The sequence below is a fragment of the Anticarsia gemmatalis genome, chromosome 13 (genome assembly GCF_050436995.1).
Source record: "Anticarsia gemmatalis isolate Benzon Research Colony breed Stoneville strain chromosome 13, ilAntGemm2 primary, whole genome shotgun sequence".
Lineage (NCBI taxonomy): Eukaryota > Metazoa > Arthropoda > Insecta > Lepidoptera > Erebidae > Anticarsia > Anticarsia gemmatalis.
This window is the reverse complement of record NC_134757.1, coordinates 3,489,894-3,511,104: the sequence shown is the minus strand read 5'-3', so window position 1 is coordinate 3,511,104 and position 21,211 is coordinate 3,489,894. Positions and strand designations below refer to the sequence as shown.

The 21,211-nt window shown below is 36.0% G+C and overlaps 1 protein-coding gene across 1 annotated transcript; it reads right to left on the bottom strand.

Annotated features, from left to right (window-relative positions):
* Window positions 1–67: 67 nt before the first annotated feature.
* On the bottom strand, window positions 68–17,221 carry LOC142977864 (G-protein coupled receptor Mth2-like). Its single transcript, XM_076121979.1, has 8 exons — window positions 16,823–17,221; window positions 12,455–12,632; window positions 10,297–10,476; window positions 9,845–9,923; window positions 7,852–8,039; window positions 7,104–7,272; window positions 3,730–3,912; window positions 68–3,312 (listed from the first exon to the last, which is right to left on the bottom strand). Exons 1-8 carry the CDS (start codon window positions 17,171–17,173, stop codon window positions 3,159–3,161), a joined length of 1,482 nt encoding a protein of 493 aa, XP_075978094.1. The 5' UTR covers window positions 17,174–17,221; the 3' UTR covers window positions 68–3,158.
* Window positions 17,222–21,211: the final 3,990 nt, after the last annotated feature.

Sequence of the window (21,211 nt, the reverse complement as noted above, 5' to 3'; positions counted from 1 at the left end):
AACGATTTGACTTTTCCGTCACCAGTTGCTTTGAATCTAGTTTGGATGCACAAATGAAAGAAGAACGGAATTAAGAAAATGACATTTATTGTATAGAAAGTAGTTTTATAAGTGACAAGGATTGTAGGTACTTGTTAACCATTGAAACACCAACTTATTAGCTCTCCTACGCACTAGTGGTTAGCTGCGCGGTTACAGTTTCATATGCAACCGCCTGTAAACCGTCACTTTACCGCTAATGGCCGCCTTTACACACACGCTCTATCGCGCGTTTTTAGGAGCGTACAAGATTACGCACGGGAAAGACGGCGCGCTCTTCGCTCGCGATATCCTTCGCGGGCTTGACAGATGAACGCGGCAAGCGCTCTTTCCTTTCTCACTGGAATACCCCTTTACACGCACGCTCTTTCACGCGCGATAGAGCGTGTATGTAAAGGCACCTATTGATTGTCATGCGGTTGCTCATTAAATGTAACCGCGCGGCTTTGCGCTCTCGCGGTTTATCGCCATAAGGGCTTGTACACAAAACTGCGATGCGACGCGACGATTTCGTGCGGCAAGGCGTCTCCCACAGTGATCCCAGGATGAGGAGAATGCACGTGCGAATCAATTCGTAAGTTCTTGCGATGCGTTGTCCAAGCTCGTAGATTTTTATGATGCGATCTCGCATCGCAGTTTTGTGTACAAGCCTTAAGTGCGTAAGGGGGCTTAGACATAATATAAAATACATTGTTTTCGTACTGATCAGAGCTTGTAGGGATTCCAAAGGTTAATAAATACCAGATAAGAGGAATGACTAAAGAATATTTGGTTCTAATGTATTATAGGTAGGTACTAGGTACTAGTGAAAGTTATATAAACAATACATCTTATTTAAGCCCTATATATTGTAAAAAGACATTTACAGAAATAAAAATAAGTATTTAAAGCTTAGTAAAATTATTATTTCGATATTGAAACTCTGGCTTGCCACACACATACTCGGTGCGGCACATTCGGTTCGGCAATATTTAATGAACAACAAAACCGACTCGAAGCAATTACTGCACTTTTTTGGCTTGTGCCGATTGGGTAGTTACTACGGGTCTGATCGTCACATTTCGGTTTAAACATTCAGGCGCGGTAATGTCAAGCGGCATTTTTCCCGAACACACATATTCAGTTTGCTACCCAGCTATGCCAATTAATGCCGAACCGAATATATGTAGCAAGCCTAGAGTGATGTAACTCACATGCTGGTACACTATATTCTTATTATTATTCGCCATGACTAAGCAAACCCTTCAATTATAGGAGGCAAATGCCTTTAATTGAACGATAAAATGACCACAAATAACGTAATTGCCTATATACAACTAAAATAGCTTTGATAAGCCGACTCGTAAACACTAGAGACTAAAAACAAAATAATTATTTAGAATTATGTTCAATACAGTTTGGTCTCAAAGCTTACTTCCACTCAAATGACTTAAAATCAAAATAATACTTTTATCTTAAGGTATCTTCTCTCTCTCTCTCTCTCTTTCATGCTATGAATCCAATATGGCAGTAAGGTCAGCCGTCCTAATGTTTTTTATCCCTTTCGCTTATCCTGGACATCATAAACTATTACAACCATTGAGAATGGTCGTGGGAAAATTGTGTTTCGAAAACATATTGTATGTATATTCAATTACACTGGATGCAACTAATCGCTTTACAAGACATACACACACACACACTTGATTGGAGTTTACACAAAAACTTTTTGACATAAAAAAATACGAAATAAAGCAAGTCTACAAGCATTTCTCATATTATACCAATGAAAAGTTATTTTGTAAAATAATATCTAATTATTCACAATCGAGTTCAAAGGAGTTTTTTATCTTAGAATTAAAACCTACCAGTAAACATTAATACGTAAATAGCTAGTAAGTAATATTAATATTATTTAAAGTTTGAAACTAGAATTTGAGTGTACAGATATCATGTATTTAAAATTACGGAATTATATAATATTGTTGACAAAGTCTCATCTAAATATCTCAAATATAATATATTGTTAAATTTGATAGTTGTTTTTATACATGTGTTGTCACTTCATTTGGCAGATATGCTATCTGACAATTGAACATAAACTGTGAAACTGGCTCTACATTAACTTAAACATAACCTTGAAACACTTTTGGTCCATATTTTTGTTATAACATTCATCACATTATAGTATCTCGGTAGACATAAAGAAAATCTTTTAAATTATATCGTATTTAACTAGGCTATAAAAGTATAGTTCCGTTCCTCACATCCTTACCTAACCATGGAAGCAGATAATAGCATCAAGGTATTGGCATCGAGAATACCAGAAACCTCCCAAAATCGTAGTATGCGCTAATGGCCTGAAACTATTATTTCATTAAAATTTTGCGGGAAACGATGTAACACTGGATAGCCATCACGAAATTTTTAAGGTTTTTTTTCAGATAATATTTATAGTCTAACGCTTGTTACTCAATATCGGTTAAGAATATACAATCGCGCTTCTAGTTGATATCGGTAGAGGGCGCCAGTTCTGCCTCGTTCGTTATTATAGATATACTAGAGGCCGCCTGCAACTTCGTCCGCGTGAAAACCTTTCCCGTGTAAATCTCGATTGCTCGGGGACTCCGGGATAAATAGTAGCCTTAGTGTTGTACTGGGTCTTCAGCTACCTACATACCAAATTTAACGGTAATCGGTTCAGTAGTATTCGCGTGAAAGAGTAACAAACATCCAGACATACTCACAAACTTTCGCATTTATAATATATTATTAAGAAAGTTTAAACAGGTTGGCTTGAACTCCGAAAGACGATGGCAGAACTCCTTGCACTCGAACTCAGATTTAAAGCTGACTTAATACAATCATATTATTGCGTGTGGAGATGCCCGTTTTGCGTTCATTGTCTGAACAGTCGTCTGCACAATCCTTGATGCTCCTGAGAAGGTGCAATAAAGTGACTTTATAATTAGGACTCATTTAACTCACTTTACGGTAGTTACGCTTCAAAAAGTACGATTTGAACTTTTTCAATTTCATCGCAATTTTATGTTTTCATGGCTATTATGAGTGTTTGTCTCAATATTTTTAGACAAATATTTCTATTTGTTATTCTTCGAATGAATGTCGTTCTACACATATTATAAGTTGTTTGCAGAAGCCGATAAAGCGATGGCCCCTTTCGGGTTGGGGGATATTTGAAGCGTGGTGGTCTCGGCAGAATCTGAGTTACTGTTTGAGGAGTAGCTCTTCGATGAACCGGGGTAGAATCGCCTACCGGTGTTCAGCACGTACCTGTTGGATAACAAGAAATAATATAATTCACTTAGAAAATTGCTGCAATTATTAGGATTATTTTGATTAGCTTGAACTTTTAGGTCAACTGCTTACAATGGTAACAGTCATAACCTATCAAACTAAATGTCACGAGTTACTTAGTTCTTTTCTTGATTTCAATTTTTTTTCAAATAGTAGGTATTTTCGATATTTTATGGAGAGATATTTTCAGTAACTGCTTTAAGGATTTTCTGCTTTTAAGTCAAGTATTCTTGTTAAGTTTGATACGTAGTATATCGAGGTACAAACAGATCAACCCATTTCATATAGTATTTAAGTACTAGTACTAAGATACTAAGATAGAAGACTTGAATGTATCAGTCACCATCGGTTTACTCCGGACGGAAAAAAAATCCAAGATTTATTTAAACTTACCGTTTGTAAAGTTTCCTATAGATCTTCTTCTTGCATACGAAAATGAGGAATATCATCAAACCAATAAGAATGTTGTAAACATCTGAAATGCACCATATTTTAAACCCAGGGTAGAGGAAGCTGACTATTTCGAATACCCAGTTCAGTCCCATCACAATGGACAGTTTGAGATACACCAGGAATCTGTGAAGGAAAAAAAACAAAGTTAACACTAGCTATTCCTGGAGTACGTTTCATATTTTTAATAACAGGAAATAAATATTTTTTTCTGCATATCCTACTTTAAAACAAGGTTAATTTTTCCAGGTTCTGTTCCAGCCGTGAAAGAACAACAAACAGTGAGACCAATATTTAAAAGTGACAATGCTTTACATTGATTTCTTCCGTAGATTATAGTGATGTACACTAGGGTGTCCCAAGCTATAAGGGAAAAAATTTTTTTTTTGAAATCTTATACGCATACCCTTTTATTTTATTCTGTTTGACCTCAAAAGCCTAAATAAAAAATATTATAGTGATAACTTAATGTTATCACGTGCCGACTTGACTTCAAAGTTATAAATTAAAAATTTGTATGGAAAAATTATGTTACTTAGTCTTAATTTAGGTTTTGGAAAGAAAACAACTAATAATATTTAAAAGAAATAGTATTTAATGATATTAATATACATCAAGGATCTTCTATATACTTTCTTTTTAAAGTTTTCTTTTTGCAATCAGGGTAAATTTTACGATGTTCTTGTACACAACGTAACAAAAATTGCTTTTGTTCCTCTTCAACCGTGATTAGCCCGTGAAAGTCTTGCATCAACTTAACTGCCCTTTCAGCAGTGTCATTCACTGCTTTCAGTGTTGATAGTTTCACTTTTGCTTCAAGATACGAAGAATTATTAGACCACGAAGCAGGACTTTCTTCGAGAAAACTATCATCAATTTTCAGACGAGAGAACAAAGACTTACTTGAAGACGATATAAAATCTTCTATGTTTTTCTCGTACAATAGTCCGCTTAAATCTTCTTTTGATGGTATATAGCGTTTTTCTTGAGACGAGATACTATCTTTAGATAAGTTTGATATAATGTTTTCCTTACTTTCTTGGCTCACCTCGTCGTCAAAAAGTGATAACATAGATACTTCCTCGGTCAAATACCATAAATGCTGAGTAAACTTCTTCAATACTGCTTTTGATATATTTTTATCAATATTTTCGTAAGCTCTCATGGCTTTCAAAAATGACAAATCTTGGTAGGGTGCTTTGACTGCCGAAATACACTGCATCCATGGCTTGACATAGGATGAAACGATGAACAGGCAGACGTCCAATAGAGCATTCTTATCTTTACTATTAATTTTAAATTGAGAGCTAAGTAACACTATTTTTAAAGAATAGATAGCTCTAGCCATCCATCGAGCTTGGTGCATAGCACCTGGGGGTCGGATTTTAAACTTTTTTTCTTCATCTCCGCCTAAAAACAAAACTGAGAGCTCTATCAACTCACGATAGTCGTCTCTGACAATTGTTTTTGTCAATTCAGAACGGTAAAACGAAATCAGATTCTGGATTTCGCTTAATGTCAGGCAAGAAACAATTTTTTCTCGATAATTTTCGATTTTAGTACTATCGACATTTTTCCAGTTGTCTCGAAATTTTTTGAATAGGGGAATATCTGGGCTTGTTGTCACCTGGCTAATTTTCACTTCGAACGCTGCTTTGAGTACCAATTCATAGATGTGATGGCGGCAAGCAAAAATAAGCACTTCTCTGTTGATCTTTTGCTGCAAAATCACACAAGCCCCGTTGAGACGACCAGTGTTAGAAGCCGTGGTGTCACAGCAAAGTATTTGTACTCTTTCTTCGAGGTTCCAGTCTACTATAGCATTCCAAACAGCCTGGGCTTGCTCACTTCCAGTAGAACTCTCTAAACGTGGCACAGATATAAGCTGCTCCTTATCTTCATAAGAAATAACAATCGGAAGACGTTCTTCTTTTGATTTTCGAGTATCCAAAGCTGGTAATAGTTTGCCATCCCAATGAACAGTCACAACATCTGGAACCTTGTCTTGAAAATCGATTTTTATAGCTTTCGCACGCTCTTTTCGTTTTTCCGTTCTGATTCTTTGGATGGAGGATTTGCTAATTGGAAAATCGTCGACATTATGTCCCAGCGCCTCAATAGTAGCTTCTAAAATAAACACAGAATCTCTCATACTCAATTGACATCGGTCCAATGCTGCTACTAACTTCGGGGTAATAAAATTCTTCCGCACTGACTTACAAATTACAGGTTGCACGTTTTCAATGGGCGGGCTATTGGAACTTTCTTGCAAGGTCTCGCAGTCGCTAGAATCTGAAGACGAATTAATCGGTAAAGGTTCAATAATCGCCGACGAAGTCGACGCAGCAAAATATTTAGCACGGCGATTCTCTTCCTCAATAGATCTAAGGCGCGCCCTGTCCTCTTTCTTCGTTAACTTTTTGTCGACTCCAGTTAGATGGCCCGGCCGACCAGGCTCTCTCTGGTGCTGCAGGAAGATTTTGTCTTCATCTATTTTTATCATAGTCAACGCATCAGCGTGAGCAATATCAAAAAGATTGTTCAAATTAGCAACAAACTCTTCGCGACGCCGTTTAAGCACATCTTGAGTTTTCTTAGCATTTTTTTGCAAGTCTCTCCAAACTTGATATAAGTTTACAAGTTTTTTTATACAGTTTGGCAATGATTTAGTAGGTATTCGTGCCTTTTCCCAAAAAATAATGCACTCGCGTATCGTTAGATTTGCACTCTCATTTACCTTTAAATTTACTTCGCGGATATTGTAAAACAAAACTGCTAGAACTTGCCCATTAGAGGGAAGTTTTGAACCAGTTATTTGATGTTTTACGTAACCAATTAAATATATTTCACTCTTTTTAGAACTGCGCAATTTGACTGACATGTTGATTATTTGAAAACAATGCAATAAATGATATTAAAACAAGAAACAACACGCACTGATATTTGCAAGTCCTTACGCGCTTAGGAGTTCACGTAGTAACATGTTTCGATACAAGTCGGCACGGGTTGCTGTTATCCGAAGTACGTGATATTTATTTTAGAGTTATATTACTACAAAACGAATAATAATTGCGGGTATGCGTCGAAAAAAAATCACTTTGATTATTTTGGGACACCCTAATGTACACGTTACGTCAAAGAAGCAATGTATCGCAAATTGACTATCAATTTGACGTACACTAGTTGTCAACTGAGATACTTAATAAACCCGCAGGTAAAACCAAATAATTTCGGGATTTTCTGCGTAGCAATTTTTAGTTTCCTTCCAGGAAAACTCGTGAAAATGTACAGTGTAAAGTCCTTATGTTCAGGTTTACCTGTGTCTTTGGGAGCGATGCGCAGCTGGCGTGCCCGCAGCCGCGGTGTCCAGAACAGCAGTGCTTCGGTTCAATCGCCACAGATTGAAAGCAGTCATCAGGAACAGTATCCAGTTAAATATGATCATGATCAGCATGGGCATGTACAGGTATAACAGCTTCACACCACCTGTGTTTTGAATATTCACCTTGAATTTTTTCTATACGTATGTTTGTCACATAAATTGTCAAACAGTTTTATTTATACTCTATCTTCTAAACGACTGGACGGATTTATATTTAATTTAGTATTTTTAATTGGATTGTCCGTAGCTTAAATTTCAGGCAGATTACTTTATACACTGTTTTATTACAAATTCTTTTAGATAGAGATTTATAACCGAATGGTATAAATAAGTCTTTTCAGCGATCATTGAGGGTAAAGATGTAAAGTGTCATTAAGGTCTCATGGAAATTCAGATGGCTTAATTCGTAATAGTGTTTGGGTATTTATCCAGCTTCTCAAAAGGCGTGTCTGGATAAAAAATACATTCTAATGCTTTTATTCAGCTATTCTAAATGATTTATCTCCTAATATTATTATTTTTAACTATTACACTACACTTAGAAACCACACATAAAATAACATTAACATTTATTTATTTATTTTAACTAGTTTGTGGTGTCATAATTATGCACGAATGTATGTCCATATGATAAGTAGTTCAGTATAAAAATATTATATATATGTAGTAAAATAAAGGCTCACCTTCAAGGAAGCAGCCGGTCTTCATGAGACTGGGTGTGACGAACCAAGGATATTCTTTCATGTCGATTGTGTCGAGGATACCGAACGCTATCGTCATGGCTAGCGGGAGGCCCCACGCGTATAGAGCATACATCATAAACTTGAAGCGCTCACCGCGACGATGGATTGGCCGGGCTTTCGCATAACCTCTGTGGATATCATTGTTTATGTTTAATAGTATACTTACACCCTTAAATACTTGTACAGTAGTAGCAATTCCGTATAATTTGTACTGTCGAGTATCGAATATTTGACATTTAGAATGTACTGCCAAAATAGTTTCTACGACGCCCGCCAGAGGCGCTGAACCGATAGTCATACAAAATTTTCGATAGCCAGATGGTTGTCGGTAGTCGATAGTAATCGAGTGAGATATAATCGAGATTCTGCGCGTGAAATAAAAGAAAAAAACGTTTGGAGGACGATCTTTGGTTTCCCAAAATATGGGTTTACATCTAGACTAGGGTTTCTCAATTCTCGACTGTTTTTTGTTCCCGGATACCGAGACTTCGCGAGCCCTATTTCCCGGGAATTCCCGGGAAGTCGAGAATTCGGTAAAACCTATTAATAACATATTGAAAAGATTACGAAATTAATTAAATCACATTTTCGCAAACCACAATTGGTGAATGGTAATGAGTCTTAGTCAAACAGCTCAAAAATTATAATATTTATTGTCTATCTACATACTCGTATAAAATTACTTGTATTGACTGACTGATTGAATGACTGATAAAATCATCGCACAGCCTAAACTATACCAGTTAGGTACACATGGAATTTGGACAGGGAGTGCATTTCATGACGTACACAAGTTAAAGATAAAACAATCACACTCACTTATGATCACAGAGTTAAATTTTTTTAGGAGTTTAGAAAATAGTATAAAATATTAAAAGGAAATTTAAATTGGCAAATCATCAAACATTCACTTTTAAAATTTACAATTTAAATTTAAGTACTTAAATACGATACGGGGTAGAATGAAGTATCAAAAGACGTAGTACAATTTTTTTTGAGTTTGAGGTATACTACTTGGGGTTTTTGGGTAGTAGATTATACAGATCTACTCGGTATAACAGTCAAAATGTTTTATTAAAATACTTTATATCTTTGTTGTTGACAAAAATATAATTTTAGTAATAATAAAACCAGGAATCAGCTCGAAACTACTAATTTCATGGCTTTTTAAATATTTCTCGACTTCCCGGGTACTCGACCAATTTTTTCCCGTCTCGACTTAGACCAAATTTCCCGGGAATTCCCGGATCGAGACTTCTCGATGAGAAACCCTAATCTAGACTCACGGTTCTGTGTCGTGTGTTTCCACAACTCATTTGGAGTCCCACATTTCCTCTTTATTTAACATTTGTTTTTGGTAGCTACAGTATCAAAAATTTTCATTCACAGAGCTCATTTTCATATGTTTTTATATTTAAAATTAGGCTTCCCACACATGTGAAGACTTTGGTGGCTGTAGACGTGGCGTTCACGAAGATTTTAAACCCAGGCAATGCAAGAACGATGCTTGCAGTAAAGCGTTTCTAAATCACGTGCTTTAACGGGAAGGAAAACATCGGGACAAAACATTGCATGGCTGAGAGTACTTAGAAATGTAAAGTCCCCAAACCCCTCTTGGCCAGTGTGACGGATTCAACGTTCAACTCTTATCTCATTACGATAGACGCAAAGTTTGATTCTTTATCACTATTAACTATTAACAATTGGTTAGGCATCGACCGATTTATATATTTAGAAATTAATGGACTCATCAGCACCTTTAACGGGCGCCATAGCAACTATTTTTGCAGTACATTTTATATGTCAAACTTTCGATACTTGATAGTACAAACAGTAGAGAATCGAACTATAGTGCCCTGCAGTGGTAAATTAATAGAGCAGTTATAATAATTATCTACTTAGATTATATTTGATAGGTAGTTTTGCTACGTACCTGAATGTCCACCAAATATCGTAAGACATGATGTTCATCCAACAGAAACTGGCGAGGAAAAAGTAGTAAATGCAGAATGCTGGAACAAAAAACAATAACACATTAAATGATGGACTCTAGTACATAAGACTTTTAATCTTAATCTTTTTTACGCTCAATGAAGAAATAAAAAGAAAAATGTTAACATTTTTTTCAGTAATAACTGAGATACGTGCCCATCTTATTGGGACAATAATTGGGTTGTGTTTCCAGGTCGTGGGTCCAGTGACTAAATAGAACAATTTTTGGGTCATTCTTAAATTGTTGTTTTAAGTAGGTACAGAAGTATAGACGATTTCGCGACCCAAGAAATTTCTTATCGTCTGATGTAACTACGATCATATTCCATATCTTCAAACAATTTAGCAAATATCTTAATTTATCAGCAAAAAAACAGATACAAAACTACTTACTTAATCCCAAACAGGTTTCTTCAGTATACACACTCATTTGTATGGTAGATAGTAGTAGGAAAGCCATCAGTAAGCTGGCGACGTAAGCCATCAGGATCATACCGCATAAGTTCTGAAGCTCTGGGAGTAAGTAGTAGACCACCAGGACCAGTAGCATGAACACGCATGATACTAATGTAGCTGTGAAACATAACATTAATTAGTATTTATATCAAAGATAAGGTAATAAGAATCAATATAAAAAGGAGTTCGTGGCTTAGATAACAAAAGCCGCGTGTATTGATCTCTGAGGTTAAGCTACGCTTGCTGGTTGTTTTGTGAACGGATGACCATCTCATACATATCGAGTTCCGATTTTTAAAGTTTTTTCCGGGTTTTGAAGTTTAAAAGTCTGACAACCAGTCGTACCGAAGGGTAAGGTGTTAAAACCTAGGCAACCTAGGTAGGTAATAGGCAGTCGCTCCATGTAAAATACTGGTATCCAGCTACATCTGGTGAGACTGGAAGCCGTCTCCAACATATTTGAAAGAAAGGCTAGGCTGATATAAGGTAATAGACAGGCATATTCAACTCGGCATAAATCCTCCTAGCCGGGCGAAAACAGAATATGCATAGATTAACCTGATCGGCAAAAGCCTAACAAATGAGCAGAGTCGGTTTTGTTGTTCGATAAATGTTGCTGAACCGACTAGGTGTGTAGCAAGCCTAATATTTTCCTAGCCTCAATGAAACCAACTGTGCAGGACTTTGCTTATAGTTTCTTAGTGTGTGCGTAATGCGGAGAGTGTACCCTTTTCTCTCACTGTCATAGTCCGGTGGGACGTAGAACCGATACGTTCAGTGAGAGATCTTTGAACATTGCTTGTTATATGCTTTGTACATACACACATAAAATCACGCCTTCTTTCCATAGGGGTAGGTAGAGACCAGCTAACGATGCAACGATGATTTAACATCTTTATGAAGTACCAAGTAGTAACGCTCCTTAATATGCTTTATACCTCAAATAAAATAATTCCATAAATTCATATGAACGTCAGTATTCCTTATAAACATCTTAATGATTCATATTAATTCTAACAATTTTCCGGTTAAAGTTGTTATTTTATTAGAAAACGGTTAATTTCCAATAAATTAATTACGAGTTGCGAATGAGTAACTTGAGATAGATACAAATAAATAAACACGGTGTACTTATATTTTAAGTGGTTTAAATAGGTGATCTCAATGCAATCAGCCGATTGCTCATCATTATAAGTATTATGCCGGCTTTAATAGACCCTCAGTAGTCGTAGTATAGAAATAAATGCTAGATACGTATATATATCAGCTTAGCCTTTCTTTCAAGCTATGTCGGGCTCGGCTTCCAGTCTCACCGGATGCACCTGAATACCAGTGTTTTACATGGAGCGACTGCCTATCTGACCTCCACAACCCAGTTACCTGGGATAACACGATACCCTTCGGTAAGACTGGTTGTCAGACTTTCAAGCTTCTGACTGCTGTTAACGACTGTCAAAGATCTTCGAAAATGACAGCCGGGACCCACAGTTTAACGTGCCTTCCGAATCACGGAGGAATTCGATATATAAGATAGTCACCCATCCGCAAATCAACCTCGGAAAGCGTGGCTTAACCTCAGAGATCAATCCGCGCGGCTGTTGTTAACTAAGCAATGAACCGCTCTAAATGCTAGATACTTATTGAAACTAAAGTTTTTGGTTCAAAGTAGTAAATCAAAACATGATTTGCGATGAGAAATCATAAAGTCAGTGTTTATTTAAGTCCAAGGCCTTAGTAGAGCGTTAATTGTATGTAAAGGTTTTCGGCCTGTGGAAGTGTACTAAATTTAGAACATCATTGACTCGCAGGCTTATGCAACTGATTGTGCTTTTTTTGATACAGAGAGAGGCTAAGTACTTTATTTCGGAAATATTCAGAATCAAACATTAAGAAAAATCGGGCATGCTAAGGCTATCTACTAAATTGTTCGAGTAAGGTAAATTTGGGTATCAAATATTATCAATTGTGTTGGTTTCGTATGAAAAAATAATCAAAACTAGTTCAAATTCCCACGTTCAATGTTACCCAAATGATTCAAAGTTACCGAGGTTGACAGTATACAATTTTCAATCTTGTAATTTTGAGCAATACTCACCACTTGTCATGTAGATGTCACTTGGTTGGTTCTGCTCATCCGTCATCACAGCCCAGACCTTCGGAACAGGCATGACGTTGTTTTTCTTGTCAATTCGAAAGTCAACGCAGAAACTCTCATTATTGACTTTAACGTAGCGGTAGTATGCGTTTGGCATTTCGACGATTAATATTCCCGACTGAAAAGAAAAGAAGAATTTTAAATAAAAAATATTTAAGTACTAGAGGCCACCCACGACTTTGTTCGCGTGGAAACCCTTCCCGTGTAAATCCCGATCTCTCGGGAACTTCGGGATAAAAAGTAGCCTATGTGTTATTCTGGGTCTTCAGCTACCTACATACCAAATTTCATCGTAATCGAATCGATTACAGTAGTAGTAATTACGTGAAAGATTAACAAACATCTATACATACTTACTCGTACATACTCACAAAGTTTCGCATTTATAATGTTAGTAGGATATGTCTTTAAATAAAACTTCATTTGGAATTAAATGGAGTACTGTTTATTGGCCGTTAAATTACCCCTAAATACTGGTGACATAGAAATAATCATATGATTGCCCTTTAATTATTGTAAACTAGAGCTCGTTGATAGGCCATTACAGTACTAATCATTTATGTTATCAATTCGGTACACGGTACTTTATTTTTTTAAAGTTAATTTAATTAATTTCAAAGCTCAAGTCCATAAAACAACGTTGAAAGAGGAATATGAATAACGAAGTTGAATGCATGAGAGCTAAATGCATTTATTTATTTATTGTTTGAAAATATTTTTATGATGTACTCGCGTCTGACCGCGGTCTTGTTCGCGTGAATAGATAAAAAAGTATCCTCTGTGTGAATCTAGGTTATGAACTATGTGTACAAAATTTCAGGAAAATCTGTTTAGTATATTTGGTGTATCCCAGTGTCCAATCCTTTGGGGGTTACTGCGACTACTGGACTTTTCGTATATCTTTTTTGGGTTTGGTCTCAATTCCCATGTTGGACAAACGAATACTGTGATATTTTTTTATTTTCATTTGGATATGCTTTATAGTAACATCAGTAGCCACAATACAAGGGTCTCCTGAAGTCTCCTCCCATAGTAACTTAGCGGCTAAGCCTTAAGCCTACTAGCTAGCCAGTTTCAGGTTGGAACAATTCTTACTTTATTAATAGCTAACACAAACTGAAAGGTGTTTTTTCCTTGTTTACTCGTTTCGAGCCTAATACTGAATTAGTTTAGTCAAAATTTGACATAATGTTAGCGGTTTTTCCTCACGTTTCAAGCAGTAAGGTGATAACCTAGTAGGGCGTGTTTACTAACTACGTGACCGTGCGGTCAAAACGATTCATAGTTCTAATAATATTTATTTTTGGACTTGTAGGTGTCATAGCGGTTTTGACTATGATACTTGTTAAACATTGACGTGAGTTGGGAGGCTGTCAAATCAAGAGATTTAAACTAAGGATTAATATTTTTATGTTTAACTAGCTGACCCGCGCAACTTCGCTTGCGTCACATAAGAGATATTTTCCCCGTTTTTGAAACATTTTTACTGGTACTCTGCTCCTGTTGGTCGTAGCGTGTTGATATATAGCCTATAGCCTTCCTCGATAAATGGGCTATCTAACACTGAAATAATTTTTCAAATAGGACCATCGGTTCCTGAGATTAGCGCGTTCAAACAAACAAACTCTTCAGCTTTATAATATTAGTATAGTATAGATTGCTATGTAACAGTCATTGTTATTTGTGCTAGAGTAAAAAAACAAAATATTAAATAATAATTATATTTTCGACTTAATCTGTCTGCTTGTAGATCATTTTCTATCTTAATTCAGAATGTTTCCAGATGGCATTTGTATGAAATTAGCAGCTCGATTCTCTACCACTATCGACTACCGACAACCGGCTAGCTATCGAGAAATGGTGTCTTAGCGGGAGCCGTAGAAACTATTTTTGTAGCACATTTCAGATGCCAAAGTCTCAAGACTTACATTTTTACTGGACCTGGAGGGTTATCACGTATCTCAGCTGACAACTATTTGAAAGCCACTATGCTGTGTTTTGTTTTCTCTCTTAGATTATAGTGATTAACACGATAAGCCAAGTAGCAATGTATTAGTACATTAGTGATCATCAATATGATATCATATGATCAATTTGACGTACACTAGTTGTCAACTGAGATACGTGATACGCATACAGGGATACTATTCTGGGTGTGAACTTGTGATATCGATTACATAAGTCATCAAGTAACGGGCTTGCAAAACGTATTGCTATGTAACTTCTAAGACCCAAACCAGCAATTGGCCAGCGTGGAGGAGTCAAGGCCTAACCTCTCTCTCACTACGGGAAGAGATCTTTGCCCAGCAGTGGGACATTAATGCGTTAAATTCATGAGACTGCGCCCTAACTGTATGAAGTCGTAAATTTAATTATTATTGAATAATTTATTTCTGTTTTATTTACAGTAGGTGAACAAATACATGTAACCAACAAACAAGTCAAGGAAACTCTTTACATTTAATATTCCTGTCTCACTCATTCCCATGGACTGAAGGTGATTACTTAGGGAAAATAACGCAAACTGAACCGCGCTTTGCCCTAGTTTTGTAAAAATGTCTTGTATTTTACTGTCTTTCTTAATATACTTCTATAGAAATAATATAATTAATACCTACTCTTTCAGTGAATAAAAACTTCTCAAGAAACCTAGCGTTGCGAAAGAGGTTAACATATTTCTTTAGAGTATGGCCCTAACCAGCTCTTGTCCAGCGTGGTGGACTCAAGGTCTAATCTTCCCCTTGTTTGGGGACCTTTGCGCAGCAGTGGCATAGTCACGGGTTTTTAAAAGCAAAAATAAAACTTATAATCGTCGGCTTAGTTTGCTTAAGTAAACTAATTTTTAGGGTTGCGAGCCTAAAAGTTAAAAACGGAACCTTATTACTAAGCCTCAGCTGTATACCGTCACCGGGCTGTATCTCATAAACTGTAATAGCTAGGAAGCCAAAATATTCAAAAATATTATGCGTCTCCGTTGCCGCTTTAACAACAAATACTACGCACTTGGCCGACTTGTATATAATCATTCATTGCATTATAATTTGACAATCTATATTTATAAAATCTAGGGATTGAGGTATAGCGCTCTGATATGTCAGTCGGTCAGTCCCTTTTTTCCCTTTGTTTTTATTATTGTTTAGATTTTTATTGATTGATTCTGAGGTAGTGCGAAGCAGGGGTGTTGCGGATATTCACATCCACATCTAAAAACGCGTAACATCTACATCAATTGAGCGTATATTAAATAGCATCTGCATCCGCCATAATAAATGCGGATCATTTGCAGATGCGGATTTTTATAGGCGAGTACAAGCAAGTAATGACAAGGCGTTTTGCGAATATTCGCAGCCACATCCGCAAACACGGAACAGCCTCATCAATTCAGACATAGGCAATCCGCGGATGTTTCAAATAAAACTCCGCATCGACAAGCACCTCCGCGGATTTATAAAAATCGGCCTCCGCAACTCCTCTGGTACGAAGTTTGCCGGGTTAGCTAGTAAAATCATGTATAATAAAATAAGTGTACGTTTGCAAAGAACTAATTAACCACTAAGCAAACTGATTTACTAAAAATTAAAAAAAAATACAGTCGAATTGAGAACATTTTCCTGTTTTTGAAGTCGATTAAAAATATATGAAACTTACCTCCATAATAAAAAAGTTTGTACCCGAATAATCCATAGGAACAGAATATATTTTAAACATTTTATACCGTATAAACAAACCAGGTACCATGGTGAATATGTTCAGGGCTGATTTGTTTAACAGACGGTAATCAGTATCATATACATCATATCCATGATATTCGAACGTTGCGTTGCTAGGTATACATTTTTTCCCATTTACATATTGGCCAAAAGGACAACATTTATTTATACATGGTTTATCACCCGCACAATCGACAATAGTAGAATTACTATCTAATTGTTGCGTAACACCGAAAATCACGAATGTAGTCAAAAAAAAGAAAACTTTGAAGTTTATCATTTTTATTTTATTATTAAACTAATTGTCATTGAGGCTAAGTACATTTAAATGCACTAATTAAATTTATTAAGCTACAAAAAATACGTGTTCTAACCGCACTTAGTCAAAGTGTATGTGAAAATTTATTAGTGTAACATTATTATATTATGGTATCGTACAAGGTAATTACGTAATATGTACATTAAAGTAATTAATATAATTATATGACTAGTTATCACGTGGCTCATTAGCGTTGCAGGTAGATACATTATTCCTCAAAATAGCCATTCGAGGATAACAGTTAAATGCGAGCACACTCTTAATACATGGACCACTTACCTCCATAAAATACGTGCGGTATCCGACTGAATTCAAATTTCCACTGTCAGCATGAAATAATTTATCTTTTGCAAATTTCCCGGGGATAAAAGTGAATGTGTCCAACACCGACTTATTTTTGAGATTCAAATCATCATCGTAAACGTTATATGCATGGTTCTCAAAAGGTGCGTTCTTTGGTGTACACACTTTCTTTTTTGCGACATATTGCCCATGAGGGCAGCATTTGTATATGCATTTCTTCGGACCGAGGCAGATAACATTATTTGGAACCGTGTCGTTTTGTTTTGCACTAGATTGCACTGAACATATAACTAATACTATAGCGTAGAAAATTATTCTGGAGACCATTGTTACGTCCTGTTAGCATAGCTTAGCTTCTCAACTGTGGGTACGGGAAACGAGCGAGGGCAACTCGTGCCGTATTGATAACATACACAATAATATAAATAGTACGTCACCCGTCATTCAGACAGGTGTATATTATTATAGCATGTATATGTCTGTGAGCTTTCAAAAACTCAACTTTAGATAATCAATGCACAATAAAATCATGCAGTTTTTTGAAATTAACCGAAATGAAGATATTTCCGGAAACTTTATTTGATTAGCTCTCTTTATACTCCACACAAAACTGCTAAAAAAAACTATACCAGTACATCCTCATAGTACGTCCTCCTTTTTGCAGCCGATAAGAAAGGAATTAACACGCTGATGCATTGAGTAAATCGTAATTAGGGGAGAATAAGGAAACTGATCACAATTGTTGGTTAATTAAGTTAAGTATGTTGTAAATGGTTGCAACAAACATTGGGAATCAAAATTAAATGTTATTTGATGAAATACAACCGATCGGTGCCTATTCTCTCCTATTCTTGCAAATTCAAAGTCCCGTAACTTTATATCTTTTTATTATAATATATTTGAATAATTCTTTTACAGTTTTATCAATACAATCAGAAAAAATAAGCTTAAATAAAGCTTATTTTTTATTATGATGGTAAAACTGCTTGTCTACTGCACCGATGTTAAAACTACTTTCTGCTCATACAACTTATGTAGATATAGCATTAGAACTAAAATAATTACTTTTCGAGGTAAACAATACAATTAAAAGGTCAAGAGACTTCATATTATAATTATGAACATCGATGAAAAACAGTATTTATGCCATCAAAAACATTCTGTAAAAACCTCAAGTCTCGCCGTAAAAAGTTGTGAGATCTAAATAATACCAAGTCGATTAATCTATTTAGTCTCTACTTAAAGGACCTTCTGTCTTAAGTTATTACGTATGTTATTATCATGCCAATTTAAAAAAAAATACCTTTAAAACAAATAGACCGACCTGGCCATCGCATGATTTGATTATTAGTATGTATCACACTACACAGCACGAGAAGTTAATGCTCCTGAAATGTTAATGGCGAATTTGTGTTTTCTTGCGATGACCAAGTCGATCTATTTGTTTTAAAGGTATTTTTTTTTTAAATTGGCATGATAATAACATACGTAATAACTTAAGACAGAAGGTCCTTTAAGTAGAGACTAAATAGATTAATCGACTTGGTATTATTTAGATCTCACAACTTTTTACGGCGAGACTTGAGGTTTTTACAGAATGTTTTTGATGGCATCTCACTTCTTTTTGTAGAGCGAACATAAGTCCAATTTGTATGGAAAGACGTTTTTTTTCATAATTCAACATATTTTCCTATGGGAATGTTATTCAGTTTCATGGGCTAAACACCCTTACCCACCCTATACCCCCTCCCGTTATGCCTCATATAGTAGGTACCTATTTACACCTATTTATTTTATTTTCTACAGTAATAATAATTCATTAACTGCAAATGTAACCTTGTAATCTTATACATTTATATGGGATTACAAAGTTATTGTTGCAGTTGGTGTATTTAGAAAATTGGACCGAAATTAGAAAATATTAAATTTTTCCCATGATTAAAACACTAAACCCTATTTGTATTCTAAATTTTAAGCTTCTAACTCTGCTAGAAGTACCTTAGACTTTTGATGATCGGTGAGTCAGTGAGTCAGTGAGTCAGTGAATCAGTGAGTGACAAAATTCAAAATTTTAACAAGTTGCCATTCTTTAACTACTGGTTCAAATTGACTGAAATTTTCAATATACCGTGTTTATACAATGACTGATTAGTTGCTGAAAATCCAGGCTTCTTGTTTTATCCACAACGAAATTATAGGGGTGTCAAAAATAGCCCGAATTGCTTCGAGAAAAGGATGTTACGGCCGTGCCGCTTTTTTTTTGCTCGACTTGCGGGGGCACTTCCGTGCCCCCAGATAATGATATAAAAACACTATTTGCTTCATACACCTCTACCTATACATTCAGGTTTAACAGGTAAATATATATATAATACTATATTTAACACAAAAGTATAACATTTATAATATTCAACTAGTGCCGTAAGTTGGTACCTCCCATGCAAGTGGTCGCAGGTTCGAACCCGAGGCAACACACCAATGACTTTTCGAAGTTATGTGTGTATGAGAAATAATTATCACATGCTCCAACGGTGAAGGAAAACATCGTGAGGAAACCTTGCATGCCTAAAATTTGTTTAATACATTTATTGAGGGGTTGTGGTGGACTCAAGGCCTAACCCCTCCCTCATTACGGGAGGAGACCCTTGCCCAGCAGTGGGACATTAATGGGTTAAATTTATTTATTTAACTAAGAAAAATTGTTGCCATGCCATAATGAAATCGACTCTAATAGACTAATTAAATAGAGTTCTTATAATATTTTTGCGGTATTCGTTTATTTTTTAATTGGTTTCTAAGGTATTAATAATTGTTTTAATTAATTCCTCGAACGCCTTGTAACCATTTTATTTCCGTTTAATATTAACGAGTTATTCGTTAAGGAAAAAGTTACAGGATTTTATCGAATTTCGTATGTAATGTGCGTATTTTACAGCCAATGGGGCCGGACTTTGTTTATAGTATCCAAGTGACTGCTCAAATCACATGTGTAGTCTGTATCCCATCACTCTTGTAGTCTGTCGGTCGGATAAACGAAACGGCCAGTGAGATGTAAAGTGTAGGCCGGACGACTTTACCTACCCTCCGTGGCATGGAGGTCTCTACAAACCCCAGTTTGGTTAAGGTGATACCGGTAGATCGGGGTTCGATACCCACACGGAACAAATATTTATGCGATTCACAAATAGTTGTTTCGGATCTGTGGGCTTATCGCGTACCTCAGTTGTATGTCAAATTGATGGTCACTATTCAGTACATTGTTGCTTTGAAGTAACATTTTAAGGGGGTAAACAGCGTATTGGCTTTCAAATAATTGTCAACGGAGATACGTGTTAGCCCCCCTGGTTGTACTTTGTGTCCGTTGTTTGTATGTTTGTTAAAGTCCCCACGACACAAAAGCAATTCATAGTGCGGGAGTTGTAAAGGCGTTTGTTGTCAGAACAACTGTGAAGCATCTTTTTGATCCGGGATTCGGACCTGTGACCTCTGCGAATCAATTTCAACCTCTATCGATCGCGTCACATAGGCTGTCACATAAAGGGACAATTAATTGCAATAATTGGGTATTCGGTAATTTTCCTCATTGGTCATTAAAATTATCCAAAGTCGAAGTGCAAACCTCGTTATGAAAAACATCGAGTATTTTATACTCGTGTTTATAACTTCACCAAACCTTCTAGGATAACTTTATTGTTAAAAGTGACAAATAAAATTGGACAGGGCTTGTAATTAAGTTAAATAGATGACCTAATAAAAAAAAAAATAAAAAAAAACATCGATACCAACATCATTTACTAATAGTATTAACTAACTATGTTTCTAAAACATATAACATCTGCATCCCTAGAAGAAAGGGCTAAAGACTCATATCAATAAACCTAGACTGTCTTCTAACTATGTTGGAGTAGGCTCTCACCGGATGCCGATCGGACCTCCACAATCCAGTTTTCAGGTTTTAACACGAAACCATTCAGTGAGACTGGTTGTCAGACTTTCAAGCTTCTGACTACTTAAGGGGTAACGATTGTCAAAGATCTTTGAAAAATGACAGCCGAGACCCACAATTTAACGTGCCTTGTGAAGCACGAAAGAACTGGGTATGTATATTTTTGTGGTCACCCATCCACAGAATTACATCGGCAAGTGTAACTTAATCCATCCGTCCGGTCGTTGTTCCTTAGCCGCGGTTAAAAGACTCATATAAAGTTGCAGAATGCGCTTATCAATTAAGGTAAACAATAAGTACAAAGGAACGGAAGCAACTTGCGTCAATAGTTGTTTATTGCTATTAGTTAGATACATATTATTATTACTAATACCTTCAATTATAGCTATGAACTTATTTAATTCAATTATGTCAATGTA

Coding starts and splice junctions, on each gene's coding strand:
- LOC142977864 (XM_076121979.1), bottom strand. CDS start 17,173: ATGGTCTCCAGAATAATTTTCTACGCTATAGTATTAGTTATATGTTCA. Junction 9,924..10,296: donor AGAAACCTGTTTGGGATTAA/GTAAGTAGTTTT, acceptor TTTTTGTTCCAG/CATTCTGCATTTACTACTTT. Junction 8,040..9,844: donor GATATTTGGTGGACATTCAG/GTACGTAGCAAA, acceptor TGATATCCACAG/AGGTTATGCGAAAGCCCGGC.